The following is a 15,224-nucleotide window of genomic DNA, read 5'->3' as shown; positions in this document are numbered from 1 at the left end:
CTCCCGCCCTCCCTCGCTCACTTTCTGTCTCCCTCGCTCTCGGCTGAATGTCAGCGGCAGGGGGAGGGATCCAGGAAAACAAAGCTTGGCTAATAGTTTTCTCCGCTCTCAAGTGAATCAAAGGCGCTTTTCTTTGGGGACGTGCGCGCCGGCGAGCCCAGTGCCCAGTGCCGCACCGACGGGGTGCCGTGGAGCCTAGGGACACCTCGGGACCGCAGCCGCTGCCCTGGCACAGCAGGGATGGACGGGCAGAGCTTTGGCACCGGTGTCGCCATGGGCAGACCGGGGCCTCTGCTCCCGTACAGCAAGTGGAGGCTGGAAGGAAGAGGAGCTCGGAGAGCGGGGTACCGTGCTCGGCATCTCGGGGAGCTGTGAAGAAACCCGGAGGGGCAGCGCGGCGGGCGAGGGCTGCGGGCTCGCACCCCCTCGGCTCTCTGCAGCTCGGGGTTTTTACTAGAGACATTCCAAGGCGCTCTGGCACGGCTGCCCAGCTCCACCCTGGGCTTGGTGAGGGCGGGGAGAGCCCGTAAAAGGGTCCCTTAATGGGAGCTCGCATGGATTAACAGAGCAAGGTTATAGGGGAAAAACTAAGTGATATCACTCCCTACGCCTGACGGTACCTGGTGTGATCCTCCAGTACCTCTTGCACCCACACACCCTCTTGGGAGTGAACATGGAGGCAGTTCTGGCTACGGCACCGCCAAAAAGTGCTGCAATTCTGTTCTGGAGAAAGACCAGCCCTACGGAGTCAGTGACACCACCCAAGGCATCCCGAAAGCCTCGGGATGCTTTGCAGAGGCTCAGAGAAGGTGAGTAACTTCTCCTGGGCCATGGGGCCATGGATCAGTGGGCGGCAGAGCCAGGTGCACGCCAGGCTGCTGATGCTGAAGCAGTGTGGAGGGTGTGTGGTGGTGAGCCCACATCCCCAAAGGTGCTGGAGTGCTGCTGGAGGGACCATGGCACAGGCAGCCAGCTCGGGGTGCTCTTGCCACCATGGTGGGTGATGCCCTTCCTTCCTTCAGGTGATGCTGGCACCAGCCTGCTGTGCTCCCAGTGGACCTCTCATTTGGTGGCTGGACACAAGCACACCTCTGATGTGTCCTACAAGGGAGCTTGCAGCTGAACTTCCCAGCACCTTTCACACCCATCATGCCACCTCTGCAGGGACGCAGTGTCACCAAACAAGGTGTGGGTACCTGACCAACAAGGAGTTGGGATCTTGGACCAGCTCAGTTCTAGAGCAATGTCCCCTCTCTGCTGGCCCTGGCTGGGGACCCTCAGCTCCCAGGTCTCCCCTTTGAAATGGATAATTCCTATGCCACTGCATCCACCTGCTGCAAAACCTTGAGCCCTGTGCCCTGATCACAGACCTGCCTGGTTTTACTACTCCTGCCACAGCCTTTCTTTTTTGCTGTGTCCTATCCTTTGACACGAAGGGGACAGGAAGACCCCCTCAGGATGCCCACTCCTGGAGATGTGCCATCCCCTCTGGTCCAGCATGGCAGTGAGTACACATGGAGCAGCCACTGCTGGCAGGCCCAGCTCTCTTCTTTCACCTGGTTCAGATACTATTCCCGCTCCCTTATTGTTGAAAAAATAATACTCAAAATTAAAATGTAGGCAGCAAATTATAGTAATTACCCAGCAGTTCCTCCTGACAGGCCTTTTGTATTCCATTCACTGACACTCACTAAGCAAATCCTCGCAGTTTGCTCCTACACACTCGAGAAACATTCAACCAATGGTGGCAGAAAGTGCAGCTCTGGGGGCACAGGCATGGTCCCGGGGGTGACACCTTGGCTGAAAGGCAGCCAAGCACCAGCCTGGGATGGCAGGGATGGGACTGCAGTCAATCACAGCCTCACTCAGGGCAAGTGTGGCTAATTTAAGCCTTGGACACAGTTGTGCCCTCCTGGCACCCAATCTGCCCCATCCAAATAATTTTCACCACGTTGCTTTGTACAGAGTTCATGACGAACACCAGGCACCCACGGCACTCTGGCTGTGGACACTGGGATGGCCAGGCTGGGCTCTCCTTGCTCTGGACTGCCCTTGCACCCTGCCTGGATACAGGACACCTGAGTGGGAGACCCCAAGGCACTTCTCACCCCAAAGGCCACCAGAAGGACAACGTGCAGTGACGGGCATGGGCTGCAAACCAGTTTCTCCAGCCCACTTTTACTACTATCAGCAGGTTTTTACAGTTGTAAATACCTCTGATGGGAGAAGGGAAGGCTCCAGCATGAGCACAGGGGAGACAAAAGGAGGAAGGTAAGGAGCTGCCAGCTCGCCAGCATCACCCAGCCAGCTCCTGCATTTCAGAGGTGATGCAAGGTGGCTGACTTTATTTTAGTTTTGTAAACAGAACGGGACTGGGGAAAAAATGGTTCAGGTCAGTCCAAAACTCAGATGAATTGCTGGCAGCACTGAAAATAAGCATTCAAAAGAGTGCCTTTGGTATCCAAGGGAATATTTTATATCTACCCAAAAGGAACTATATAGGAGTTTTCATGGGTTATTTAACTCTCTGTCATCAGTATTTTACAATCATGCCTCATCACCTGACTCCATCCCGTGTCTTCAGGGTGGGAAAAGGCATAAAGAGCCCCAGGCTGGCTGTGCCCTGAGGACAAGGAGCACAGAGCCTGGGCAGGGCAAGGGAGGACCTCAGCAAGGACCTGCCACTTGCACCCGCCTCTTTTCAAAGAACAAAACCACTTGTTAGACACCACGGGAAAACCCCGAGCCGGCGACAACAGGTACCAGACTTTAAAGACTAACAAAGGTCATGTGGAAACCTCCCGGTTCACCGAGTTCAGCTCCAGGGCGGCTGCCCTGAACCTCTGGCACCAGTGCTGACACTCGGTGTTTGGGCTGGGGGGGGGACAATAAACCCACCCACTGCCGAGGCTCAGCCACTGCTCAGACCCCCTTCCAGCCCACCCTGAACTCCTGCCTGCGTGGGCTCATCCAGCAGGTCCCCCAAAGGCAGGAACTGCCTCAACATTGCCTTTTAAGGAGCAGCCCCATCCTGCTGCTGAATGCCTCTGCACCCTGCCCGGCAGCAAAGCCGTGGGTGCTGCTGCTTCCCGGCCTGGGAAGGGAAGGGGGAAATCCTCCAGCAACTCCGGGTAAATCAAAACCTCCTGCTTTAAGGATCACAGCAATGGTGCAAGGAGATAATATCAAGAAAAACACATTCCCCCATCGTTATCCCAATCTCTGCACATTTTGACAGACTACTGAATCGAAGTTTATTGCATAATGAAAGTGTCATTAAGCAAGAACTTTCCTCTTGCTGGGTTTTTGTTCCCCTATTTAAGTTTAGTAACACGGTACTCCCCTTCATTGTCTCCCCTGGCAGACACAATCCTGCCTTCTCCTGATTGGAAACTCCCTGTGCAGCTCCGTGACTCTGGAGGAGAGCAGGCAGCTCTGCTGCCTCTCTGTCCCAGGGCTGTTTTCTCTCACCTCCCTGAACACAAATGACATGGAGTTTTATGCCCCACACACGAAACCCAGGCATGGACAGCAGGGCCAGGCTGATCTCCTGGTTGGCAAGTGCTAGGAGCAGAGGTCACTGACTGTCCCCATCTGCCAAAATACCCTGGGGTGGTAGGGCTGACCTTCCCTGGGACTCACATCTTGCTGAACCCCCTAAACCAGCCAGCTACGGGCTCTTACTGGTACCAGTATGGAGGAGGGTGCCTTGGGTGGCCGAGTCCTTATGATGACGAGGACTGTGCCTGTGTCTCTGAGCCCAGCCTGAGCAGATCACCACCCCCTCTGCCCCTGCCCAGGCGTGCTGGCAGCAGCTCTGCCACCGCCTCCTGCAGCCTCTGAGGTTACCTCCGGAGTTTCAGTTGCTGTGAGTCGGAAACCCCCAGCACGCAGGTCCCTGGAAATGCCAGACACAGCCAGTTTGAAGCATTAAAGCGGCTGCTTCCTGGCAGAGGGGAATTTGGCTTTTCTGTAGAAGTCTGGTGTTGCAATCTCAGTTTCCCAGGTTGTAACGAAGGGAGAAACAATCAGCCATTGGGCTTTACACCAGCAAATCTCCCTGCTTCCTCCTGGCCCCTGGGCTGGAATAGTGCTGCATGCTCCCACGCTTCATCCTCCCTTCACACAGGCTTTGGCAGCTGGTGCTGAGACTCCTTAAGCGCACCTCCACCATCCAGCATAAAACAACAAGAGGCACTTTTTAACAACCAGATGCTGATCTCCAAAATAAAGCAGTGCTCGGAAAATATCCCTCCAACGACCCTCCCCTGCCAGCATCTGCTCACCCCATTACCTGGCCCCAGGCCAGTTTCCTTGATTAAAGTCTATCTATTAAGTTTTGTGACTATAGAGAGCCCTGTTCAGCAATGCACAGGATTGGCACTGGGTTGTAAAAGAGGGTTGGAACAGCTTAAAGGCGAGCGAGCCAAGCACTTTGGGATATTCACAGGCAAAGTAATCCAAGTCCACAGCTCCCACCGGCACCTGGGCAGCCGGCGCTCCAGAACATGCAATCACCATCCCAGCAGCAGGTGCATTCTCCAAGCTGAGCTGAACCTGCTAACACGCCTATTTGCCTTTGCCATCCCTGAACAGCACTCATTTCCATTTTAATTTCCCATTTACAATCCTCTCCGGGCCAGGAGAGTCGGCAGCAACGCAAGCGGGATGCACGGGCTGGGGACGTGAGCTCGACAGCCCATCAACAGGACGTGACTTTGGCAAAAAATTAAAGCAGTGAAAGGGCTGGCGCAGGAGCGGCACGAGGAGGGGAAGTGGCAAGAAGGGCTGTGCTACACTCAGCACTTTTTAAAAACGGTCTCAGCAAAGGCTCTGAATCAGCTCCAGGATGTAAAGTCACCGCGCGCTGCCCTGGCTCTCGAGAGCTCCCCAACATGTGCCTGCGCAGTGCTGGGGTTCACTGTCCTCTCCCTGAATCCCAGAGCTGTGAACACAGGCAGACACTTGCTCTGTGCCTTGAACAGATCACACCGAGGCCGTAAAGCTCTGAAGAGTGGGGTGAAACTACACCCCATGCTACAGGCACCAGCAGCTCCAACACTGCAACGGACAACGTGCCTTCCCCATTTCCTACAGCCAGCTCCTGCCTCGGGGGACACACATGGCTCCAGCCACAGCCCAGGCATCCCAGGTGATGGCACAGCTCCTGGGGCTGGAGAAGCTGAGCACACTCCTTGCACCATTCCCTGCCTTCCCCACACTCTCCCTGAGGCACGCTGGGAACAAACCAACAGCAGGAGAGGCAGGATCCGGCCCCACAGCTCAGGATCCACCACACTGCACCAAAGCCAGCAGTCGGATTCTTTCCATCCCCAGTTGCTGGATAAGCTCCAGCATAGCCGATAAAAGAAAGAAAATGAGTGTCTCACCTTTTTTAGCCGTCTCCATCTCCTCTTCGGTCCAGCGAGAGCTTTCATTCATTTCCAGGGAGGCTGGGAAGGAAGAAGGAAAGAGAGCAGTCAGCTGTGAGCAGGAGCCAGCAAGCCCAGTGAGCTCAGAGGAGGTGTCCCAACACCCAAACCCTGTCCCATGCCCTGGCCCCTGGAGGCATGACAAAACCCCAAGCAGTGCAGAAGTGCTCCCACAAGAAAGGCTGTCATGGTGCGGGCTCATGAGGCTTTTCCACACCACAGTACCCCATGCACAACATCCCCTCGGGATGCACCTCAGTGATGCAAAACCTCCACTTTGGGCCTGGAAGCAAAGCCAGATGGCTTGAGAGTGGCAGCAGATTTCCTGCTGATGGTGGCATGCACGCTGGCCCAACAACAGGTACCTAAGATGGAGCTGGCTGGGGCTGCGTGCTTTGGAGGAGGCAGACGCAGGGTGGGACCATCAGAGACGGAGAAACGGCGTCACCTCAGTGGTGACTTTGGCCGACTGCATCTGTCAGGGCTGGCCACTGACAACACAAGGGTGTTGGCTGTGTGACCACGGCCTCCCTCTGTGCCATCCCTGGGCTCTTGGACAGCACCTCCAAGCCACTTCCAGCAGAGTGGGGGCCTATCTGGAGCAGTGCCCATTGAAGGGGACATGCTGCTCCAGCCAGGAGGCTGACAGGGGTGTCAGCATCTCTCCCCAAATCCAAGCAGGTGCTGGGGACACCAAGGTCCTGTATAAAGCCTTCACTATGCACTAGTCCTGCTGGCAGCCTGGCACAGAGCAAACCCTACAATAACAAACTGGGGTGTGAGTCAGAGACAAAAAACAACTCGGTAAGGAAACAGATTTCCGGCTCAGGCTGCCAAGGGGTTATTACTCTAAACAACAGGCAAAGCATTATTTCAACAGTGATGAGAGATGTTTTGACAGTGTCCTTTCAAAATGGAAAACAGGCTGATAGGTTCAGGATAAAGAATACAGGCAAGGAGAGAAAGAAGGATCTTCAAAGAAGCTCTACAAGAAGCTGAGACCCTGTGGGAGGACAGCGTGAGTTGCAATGCCCACAGCAGTGGGCAGAAGAATCTCCTTCAGAGCTGGCTGAGCACGACTGCAGGTGTCACCTCCCGGAAGACAGCACAGGTCACTGCCTCCCCCAGAACCGTGTTGCCCCTGGGACACCAGCCAAGAGGGAGGGAAACTGATACCTCACTGCTTCCCCTTGGCAGCAGGCGCAGCCAGGGCCACAGCGCTCGTTTACGTAAAAGCGAGCGTTCCCAACGCCGTGCAGGCCCTTGGCTCAGCTGGTGATGGCTGTTATTGTATGGTACAGAAATGTCACAGAAATGGCCCGTTTGGTTTGATTAATGGCATCGCCTGAGGTTGTGCAGTTATGAAACAGATGCCCACGGGGAGCTCCGGCACGCTGCAGTTAAACCACAATACGGTTTTGTGCTGGTTTTTAATGTTCAATTGGTATTTAAAATGCAATAACTTTCTTAGCCAACCTAAATTAAAGCGCTATTGGAGAGACATAAAGTGAAATCAATTGCTCAGATATGTCACTGGAATTGATCCATTCCTTTTTCCCAATTTAACATGGTCTAAAGGCTTTCCTCTGTGCTCGCAGTGAAGTTTATCAAGGACTCTGAGATACCAGGATAAAAAATCCCATCTAAGCTACTGGCATTATCTGCTGCTTCTCTGCAGCATTGCTGAACAAGTTGGAGGGAGAGAGCAGGGCTCTGTTGTGCTGGGGACTATTTATATCGCCTGTATGAAAACAGAGCGCTCGCAATCAAGGCTTCAGCCAGTTGTCAGCAGAGAACAGGGAGGCGAAACACCTCCGCGTGATTTATGGCACATGGAACAGCACAAGCAAGAAACTGCAGAGCAAGGAATCCGAGAGGAGTCACCCTGCTTTTATTTTTACCTGCCTTAGGTAGCACAGCAATAATTCTGTATTTTGACAGAGTAGAAAATATAGGAAAATCAGCCAAATTCCTCGATGCATTGGCTTCTGTAAGTCAATACATGAGCCTGCTCCCTGGGGTGGCAACTAGTGATGCTGCAGGTGCCAGAGGCAGATGTGCCCAGTGTGGGGCTGTGGATGCTGCCATGAATTCCCATCTAGCCCAAGGCCAGCATGGCAGCATGGCAGGGCTATGGCCATGCTGTGGGCTGGTGCAGTGCCTGGATGCCATGGTACAGGCAGCACCCTTTGCTGTATCAGGCATGGATGGAAATGGACCAGCCCAATGCCCAAGACCAAGGAAGAGCAGATGCCACAGGATGCAGCTGCTCAGGCTCCAGACAAATTTGAAAACAGAGCAGGTAGGAGAAGCAGCAGAGACTCAGGCAAGCCTGGGAGGGCAGAGCAGGGTCCCATGCAGAGGTTCAGGGGACTAGGAAGCCAGAGTAGCTGCAAAGGGAATCAGCTCCAAGTGTAGGAGGGACAAAACTTTGCCAAAGCACTGCTAAAACTGAAGGCTTCCCTTTTTCTCTTTTGCAACACTTTCCCTCTGAGGCCATAAAACGCACAAACACTCAGCCAGGAAAGCCTGGGCTTGCAAATGCCCCCACTTATCCTGGTGAACCACACTGAGCAATTCACGTGACAGAGACAACCATCACTGCTACTCCCCAGAAAGAAGCATTTCACAAAGGATTTCCCTCTTCTGCGAGCGGGGAGCAGAGCAGGCTGACGTCCCATCCCAGCACAATGGATACCCCAAAAGCCCAGCCCAGGGCAGGGTCCCCTCGTCCCCTACCCAGCTCGGCGCTCTGCTGTGGCGTGGCTGCCTCCTCGTTGTTGGCCTCGTTGGCCATGGAGCGGGTGATGCGGCCCTTGCGCCGGCCCTGGCTGTTGGCGGTTTTGCGGCCCTTGGACGTGACCGTTTCCTTCTCATCGTTGTCTTCTCCGGACGTGTCGTCGTTCTTGTCCCTGCAAAAACAGGGAGAGAAGGAAGAAGAAAAAAAAAAAAAAAAAGTTGTTTGGTTGTTCTGATTTTTAGGTCAAGCAATTAATTCTCTGCACGTGTCTGGGGATTTTTCTTTTTGTTGTTGGTTTTTTAGGGGGGCAGGTCTGCAGTTTTTTTGCAGACGCAGGCTCTTTTCCTGGCTGGGATTGGCAGTGGGGTGATTTGTGGTGGGGTTTTCTTTCTGCAGCTGGCTGCAGCTCCACCACCAAGTGCATGCAGAGACCTGACGGAGACAGGTTTAATACCAGACCATTCAAATTCATCCCTGCCTCCTCCTCATTTATCTTCCTGAAAGGGACCTGCTGGTAAATGTCTTTGCAGCCTAGATATAATGAAGCCAGATGTTCTTTTAAACCAAGTATTAAGCCCATTACAGATAGCGAGCGGTCTGCGTGCCAACCTTCCCCTGCCACGGCGCTGATGCTCGGTGTGAGGGAGGCAGGGCTGGCTGGAGCTCTTCATCTGGGAGTGCTCACGGTGACATCAATAACACCAAAGGTGAAGTGCTGTGCTCCGCTGCCCCCAGATTGCTCCTCCGGCTCCCAGAGGCTCTCGTAACAACAGAACAAGCTGGAGGATCACAGGAGCTTTGCAGATTGATTGGGTTGATATAAAAAACCCCCATATTGTGTTGCTTTCCCAGTTTGGGAGCAGCAGGGAAGAGGAATGAGGAGGAGGATCTGCCTTTTCCTCCCTGCAGAGGAGGTGAGGTGGGCACACACAGTCCTGCACTATGGGGTCAGGCAGCCCTGGACTATGCTGCATCCCATCACCACATTCCACCAGTGCAGCCCCAGCCCACTGGAGCCAGGCAGGGAGGGCTGTCCTTACTTTGTCAGTTCTTCTTTGTCATTTTCTGTTTCCTGCTTGTCTTCCTCCTTCTCTCCCTCCTTCTCTTTTTCTTTCTCTTTTTCATCTTTCTCTTCTTGGCTGCTCCGGGGCATTTGCTGCTGCTGCAAAACAAAGGACACAAAATAAACCAAGCCCTCATTGCTGAGGCGGACACAGGGCAGCACCTGGGCCAACCCAAACAACTGCTGTGAAACAATGCTGGGAGCAAGTGGCCAAGAGGAAAGAGCTGCAGGCAGAGGGTGCAGGCAGGGCACTGCTGGAGGCCACAGGGGCTGAGAGATCTCCTTTCCAGGGAGATCAGAGGTACCTCAGGATCAGGCATAGCAGCTGCACTCTGGCTCCTATTCTAGGCAGTGGGACAGCCCCAGCTGCTCCCCTGGGGTCAGGCAACAAGCAAGGATCTGACGTGGGGGTAAGGCAGGAAGGTGAGAACTACCCTCCTGTTCTGGCTTGGTGATTTGCAGCCATGCATTTTGCTGGAGCATGAAGGAGACAGGGCACCAGTGACACCCCGAGGCTCAGCAATATCAACACTTCTGATCTTTTCCCAAGTGTCTGACACAGCCCATGGGGAATGTTTGTGGCTCTGTAGCACCAAGCAGGGAAGGTGCCCTCTCTGCCCTCTCTTTACCACCTGGCACCTTCAGCAGAGGCCGTGAGCCCAACCACCCCAACGCCTCTGCTGCTGCTCAGGCACCGTGGTACCCCAGGGAGGGACACAGGGATTACTATAGTTCTGGATTTTGTTTCAACAGCTGCAGGAAGGAGGTTGCTGGGGAGGCCTGGTTCCCCTGACCTCCCTCCCCCTCTGGTGACCAGCAAATGAGAGGCGTTGAATAGAGAAGTAGAAATTAGAGACGGAAATGATTTATTAGACCATCCTGCTCCTGGCTAATGCAAGGCTGCTTGCTCCAGGAAACCCACCCAGGCTCACCCGGCCCCTGCCCAGCCTGCAGGGCTTCCACCACCCCCTTGGGAAAGGATTTGGTGATGTAATGGGGAGTAAAATTGCCTTAAAATGGATTTATCAGCAGAAGGTGGCTGGTCTGGCTGGCACGCAGCCATACAGCAAGTACTGATGAGGTGTCCTCACATCCCTTGGGCCAGCAGAGCTGACTGATCCCACTCTGCAGAACTGGGAGGCTGCTTCAAACATGGGCATCCTGCAGCAGCACTGGGTGCAAGCAGAGCTCCTTGACCCCATGGGCTGGTGCTAAAATCAGAAGCGTGGAGCTGTCAAATGGAGCAACTTAACGAGAAAACTGCTGATTCCTTCAGGCCCTGGTTGAACAAAATTCCTTCAAACCCATGCACAGCCATCACTGAAACCCCACTGACTTTCAGTTCCTCCCTGTACAGGGGGAGGCAGCTGTGCCATCAGGACCCTGGCACGCTTGGCCAGCCCCTGGGGCACCTCTGCACACGTGCAGAACACAACTGCAATGCATCAGCTCACACTCCTGCTGCTCTGGGAATTGCTCCGTGGGATGCAAGGCTGGGAGGTCCCAGGGGAGAGGGAGTCAGGGAATAGTTGGGATGAGCACTCAGTTGCTTTTGATTTTCCAAAGTCCACAGATCACTAAGGCTTGGGGAACAGGCTTTCTCATGCAGCAAGTGACCAGGGGAAGTGTCATCCCCAGTTACTGGGCACTGCCCCTGTCAGCCCCCAAACTGGGCGAGAAGGAGGGCAGAGGACAATTGGGAACAGAAGGTGGGGAAGCCTGCACTGGCTGCAGAGGAGCAAAGGGCATCCATCATGTGCATTTCCCCAGCACTGCCCTGAACTCTCTGACTCTGAGTCACTCCATGGTGAACCCTGAGCACGGGTTCAGCCCAGACTGACACCCCTGAGGTGAGGGCTGTGACCTCCAAGGGCTGGGCAGGCAGCAGGACAGGCTCTGCTGCAGCCCAGGCCATCACCACCCATCTGCATTCCCCTCACCAAAGGCTTTGGCAAGGGAGGGGAGCCCATGTGAGTTTCCCAGTATTTCCATCAAGCAACTGCAAATACTTTCCTTTGAGGGATGGGGGAAATCCTGCATCCCAGAAATCCCAGCTCTCCTTCAGATTTAAACCCAGCTGTGATCACACAAGTACCTGCCCCAGCTTCAGGAGTAAGCATCAAAGAAAGGTTCAGCATCATCTTATCCTGTCTCTACACTTGTCTGAACTAGGGGGCTGCCAGCCTGGGCAGCCATGACAGCTTCTCCCCATGGAATAGCAGTGATGCCAAGGAGCTCCCCGTACCAACCTGCAAACACAGGAGCAGGAAGGCAGGGAGAGATGACAGTGACCTTGGTGGCTCATGCAGCAACACAGGTGCTTCCCTGCAGAGGCATCTACCCAGCTTTGGCATGATCAGGATGGGCAAATCCCACTGGGCCACTGCACATCCCTCTCCTCCTGAATGTTTCAAGCTCAGCCTGGTAGGACATCTAATCAAGGTTTCTCCCAGTGCAGAAGCACATCTCAATCCAAGGTTGCCCTCTAGTGATTGCCCTGCTCTGGCCACGGCCGGGTGCCCGATGCCAGGAGCGAGAGCCAGGTGGGAAAAGCACCCTGCACCCAGCAGGACAGACAGGACAGGTCTCACCTGTCAGCCAGGTGAAATACATAAAATGGGCAGCATCATCACCACCAGGCCATGGTGGGAAAACTGACCCAGCTCCACCCAAGGCTGTGCTCATGTCCTCATCTGAGGGAAGGCTCCCAGCCAAATGCTGATCTGAACCCTGGCAAGCCCACAGTGATGGCTTATCTCCTGTACTAGAGGTTGGCTGCAGAGTAGGGCACCTGCCAAACTCCCCAGGAAACGCCTCTGTTCATGAATGTCCCCCTTACATCACACCCAGGGGTACCTGCTGGGCTGGAAGCTGTGGGGCCGTACTGAGCACCCAGCCCTGGGTGGGGAGCGGGCAGCCCGGGGTGCTGAACGAGGCCATTTCAGAGCTCAGCCACAAATGGCACACACAGACAGGAGGATCCCCCAGGGATGGACCACGGCAGCTGCCCCAGCCCATCCTTGCCATGTGCTCTACCCCAAACCCCAGACTGGCACTGGAACCGGCCCATGCCATGGCACAGCGGTGGGAAGGCAGCGCCGGGAGCCCCTGGGCCGGCCGGTCCCGGCGCGCTGCCCCCGCCGTGTGTGGGGAGGCTATTCTTAGTGCTGGACACGGACCAGCTCGGGATGATTCAAGGGACGAGACGCCATCCCAAAGCGTGACGGGCCAGGAAATGCTTCCCCAATTACCAGCTGATGTTTCCCTGTGATTCACACCGCCCAGGCTAGAGGTGGACTGGCAGGTGGGTCAGCCCTCAGCAGAACCCCCAAAGGCCGGCACCAAAACTGCTCAGCTCCCGGCTAGCTTAAACTTAAACCTCTCTCCACCTACAGCTCTGCCATCCTGGGGATGAGGCACGCCACTTCCCAGAGGTAAACCAGGTACGTGCTCCCCACCTTGCACAAGAGGGCGAAGGGATGTGCCCGAGGCCAGGGAAGATGCCTGTGGCAGAGGGCAGGGCTGGCCCACCCTCCCAGGTCAGACGCTCTAAGCCCGGACCGCCCTTCCTCCGCCTCAGCATCGCTGCTGCTTGTTTTTGCTGCCGACGCATCCTGTTTATTTAAAAAGGCCCCGGGACAAAATCGGACGCGGGACGCGTGAGCGAGAGGCCGACCCTGCCCCGAGTCCGGGGGGACCGGCGGCCTCCTCCGCTCGCTGCGCTCCGGCCCGAGCAGCTCGGTAATTACAAACACCTGCTCACCTCTGCCCCGCAGTCCCGCCGGGCCCGGAGCAGCTGGGGCGGCGCAGAGCGCTGCCAGCTCTCCCGGGAACAGCGCGTTCCGGGCCCGGGGCCCGCCGCAGGCACGCATGGGCTCCCGCAGCGCCCGGCTCCCGCTCGCCTGGCACGGCCCGGCCGGCTCCTCCGGGCACGGCACCGCGAGCTCCGCCACCATAGAGCTTCGTATCCAAGCGCACTTTCGGGGCGCGACGGCTTCCAGGTAGGAGCCGCACACGGACGGGCTGACCCTGCTGAGAACGGACCCACTTGCCGCGGGTCCTGACAGCGGGACGTGCTGCGAGAAAGCCCTGGCGAGGAAGAGGTGCAGCTCCTCCCACTCTGTTTACTTCCTCTGCCGAGGCACTGCCTGCTCCTGGAAGCGGGACGGAGGGCAGGAGGAGGTGGGGGAAGCAGCTCCCCACCTTCGCCCTCCCCAGCCCCGCCGGAGACGCCTGAGCCCGTGGCACAGAGACGGCGAAAGCGGCCAGAAAGCCCTCGGCAGCCGGCAGCGCCTCCGAGGCGCCCCGCTCGCACGTTCCCCGGGAGCTCCGGCCCCTCATGTCCCCCCAGTCCCTCATCACTCACCTCCCCGCTCCCCGGCTCCCGCGAGCGGCCGGTCCCCGACAGCCCCATGGGCAGCTCCCGGCCCCTGCTCACCGCCCAGCCATCCGGGCGCGCTGTGCCTTACGTTCTCCGGCTCTGAAGGCTTCCTGACGATTTGCATAGTTAAGCCGTAAACTAACCACAACATTCCTCTTATGATTTTGCAATCTGCTGGAATAACGTGGTCGCTCTAAGTCGAGCGATGAATCATCATCTATAAACCACAGCTCTCGTCACCGGGGCTCTCAGTGCTGGCTGCAGCCTGCGTGATTAATCCGCCAGGATGCCAAGCTTAACCTACAGTGCAGGGCTATTTATTTTCCAAACTTGCAAGCCTCCAGAAAACGACGGCCGCTGCCTTCCCCATCCCCTTTGTGGTGAGATGCCCCAGGCTGTGGCAGGGGACCAGGAACAGGGGGCCTCCCTTGTAGCCCACAGGACATCCCAGCATTAACCACTGGACCGTGCACCTTGCAACTGAGGCACCCACGCCCTCCCCCGGCTCCCCCCTCACTCCTTGTGCCACAGCACCCTCAAAACATGCACCAAAACATCACTTTTGCCAGCAGGGATGAGCTCATCCCTGGCAGTCCAGTTCCTGAATCAGAACTACCAGCTCCTGCCACCCCATCTACACCACTTGCTGCTGGATTTTCTAGTGGGGAACCAGGTAATGGGGTTAGCACCGAGAGAGAGCCTGTCCCGAGCCCAAGTGCCCCTGGGGCTGGCATCTCCTCTCTCCCACACCAGCTTCAAGGCCAGATTAGCTGCATGGGGGATGCCATTTGGTTGCCAGCAGATGCATCATGTCCCCTGCCATCATTAAGTGCCCTGGGCTCTTTCAGGAGATGGAACCACCAGCTCCTGTTTGTTCCTTAAATCGGGAGGGAGCAAGGCTGTGCACCCTGGTGCAGAGGGAGCTGTGCATGCCAGGCTGAGCTGCAAGGCACATGGTTTTGGTGCCACTCAAGCTCGTTCCCAGCTACTGCAGGCAGCGAGCTCCGGGTTTTGTTTAAAGCAGCTCTGCACCCTTGCCACAGTCTCACTGCGGCAGCGCAGGGACTTGTGCCAACCCTCTCCCCAGCATGTCACACCAGAGTCTGTCTTGACAGGGACTTTGGAGGGAGCTGCATCCCACCAGTGTGAGCCCCATACCCTCTGGCAGCTGGGAGCACCCACTCGGCTGTGCCGCCTCTCCCACGTGCAGGGCACCAGCTCTTCACTCCTCCAGCGTGTGACTTCAGATCAATGGCATTTATGATGTTCTCTGGGGCACTCAGCTGCAGAGCAGGCTCAGGCCAAGGTCATTGCACGCAATCAGGGAGTTGCAAATTAAAACCAGCTCGAGATAAGCTGAAGACAAAAGGCCAACACTACGCTAGCCAGGAACGCCTGGGGTTTGCATTGCTGCTTCTCCAGGAGCCCCAGCACAGCTGCCATGGCCATGGGCACGCATGGGTGCCTCCTGGCATCACCCTGAACATCCCACAGGGTCCAGAACTGGCACCACGGGGCAGGATGCTCTGTGCTCTGTGCAGCACAACCAGCAGGCTTGGCACTTGGCTCTTACCCCTATCCCCAGCCCCACAGATTGTCTGCAGGGCA

At 56.3% G+C, this 15,224-nt stretch overlaps 1 protein-coding gene across 11 annotated transcripts in view; it reads right to left on the bottom strand.

The window, feature by feature from the left end:
* NCOR2 (nuclear receptor corepressor 2) overlaps positions 1-15,224 on the bottom strand; it is a 228,250-nt gene that overhangs the window by 47,706 nt on the left and 165,320 nt on the right. For 10 of the 11 annotated variants that reach the window (XM_077188048.1, XM_077188054.1, XM_077188053.1 and 7 more), the window contains 3 exons: positions 9,213-9,334; positions 8,172-8,344; positions 5,391-5,453 (listed from right to left, as the gene is read on the bottom strand). In XM_077188048.1, coding sequence (XP_077044163.1) covers positions 5,391-5,453; positions 8,172-8,344; positions 9,213-9,334 — 358 coding nt within the window. Of the gene's footprint in view, positions 1-5,390; positions 5,454-8,171; positions 8,345-9,212; positions 9,335-13,601; positions 13,773-15,224 lie in introns of those variants that run through there. The other variant, XM_077188052.1, reaches the window with a different exon arrangement.

This window comes from Agelaius phoeniceus, chromosome 18 (assembly GCF_051311805.1).
Source record: "Agelaius phoeniceus isolate bAgePho1 chromosome 18, bAgePho1.hap1, whole genome shotgun sequence".
NCBI classification, from domain to species: domain Eukaryota; kingdom Metazoa; phylum Chordata; class Aves; order Passeriformes; family Icteridae; genus Agelaius; species Agelaius phoeniceus.
The sequence above is the reverse complement of the archived record's forward strand: the minus strand, read 5'-3'. Positions and strand labels throughout refer to the sequence as shown.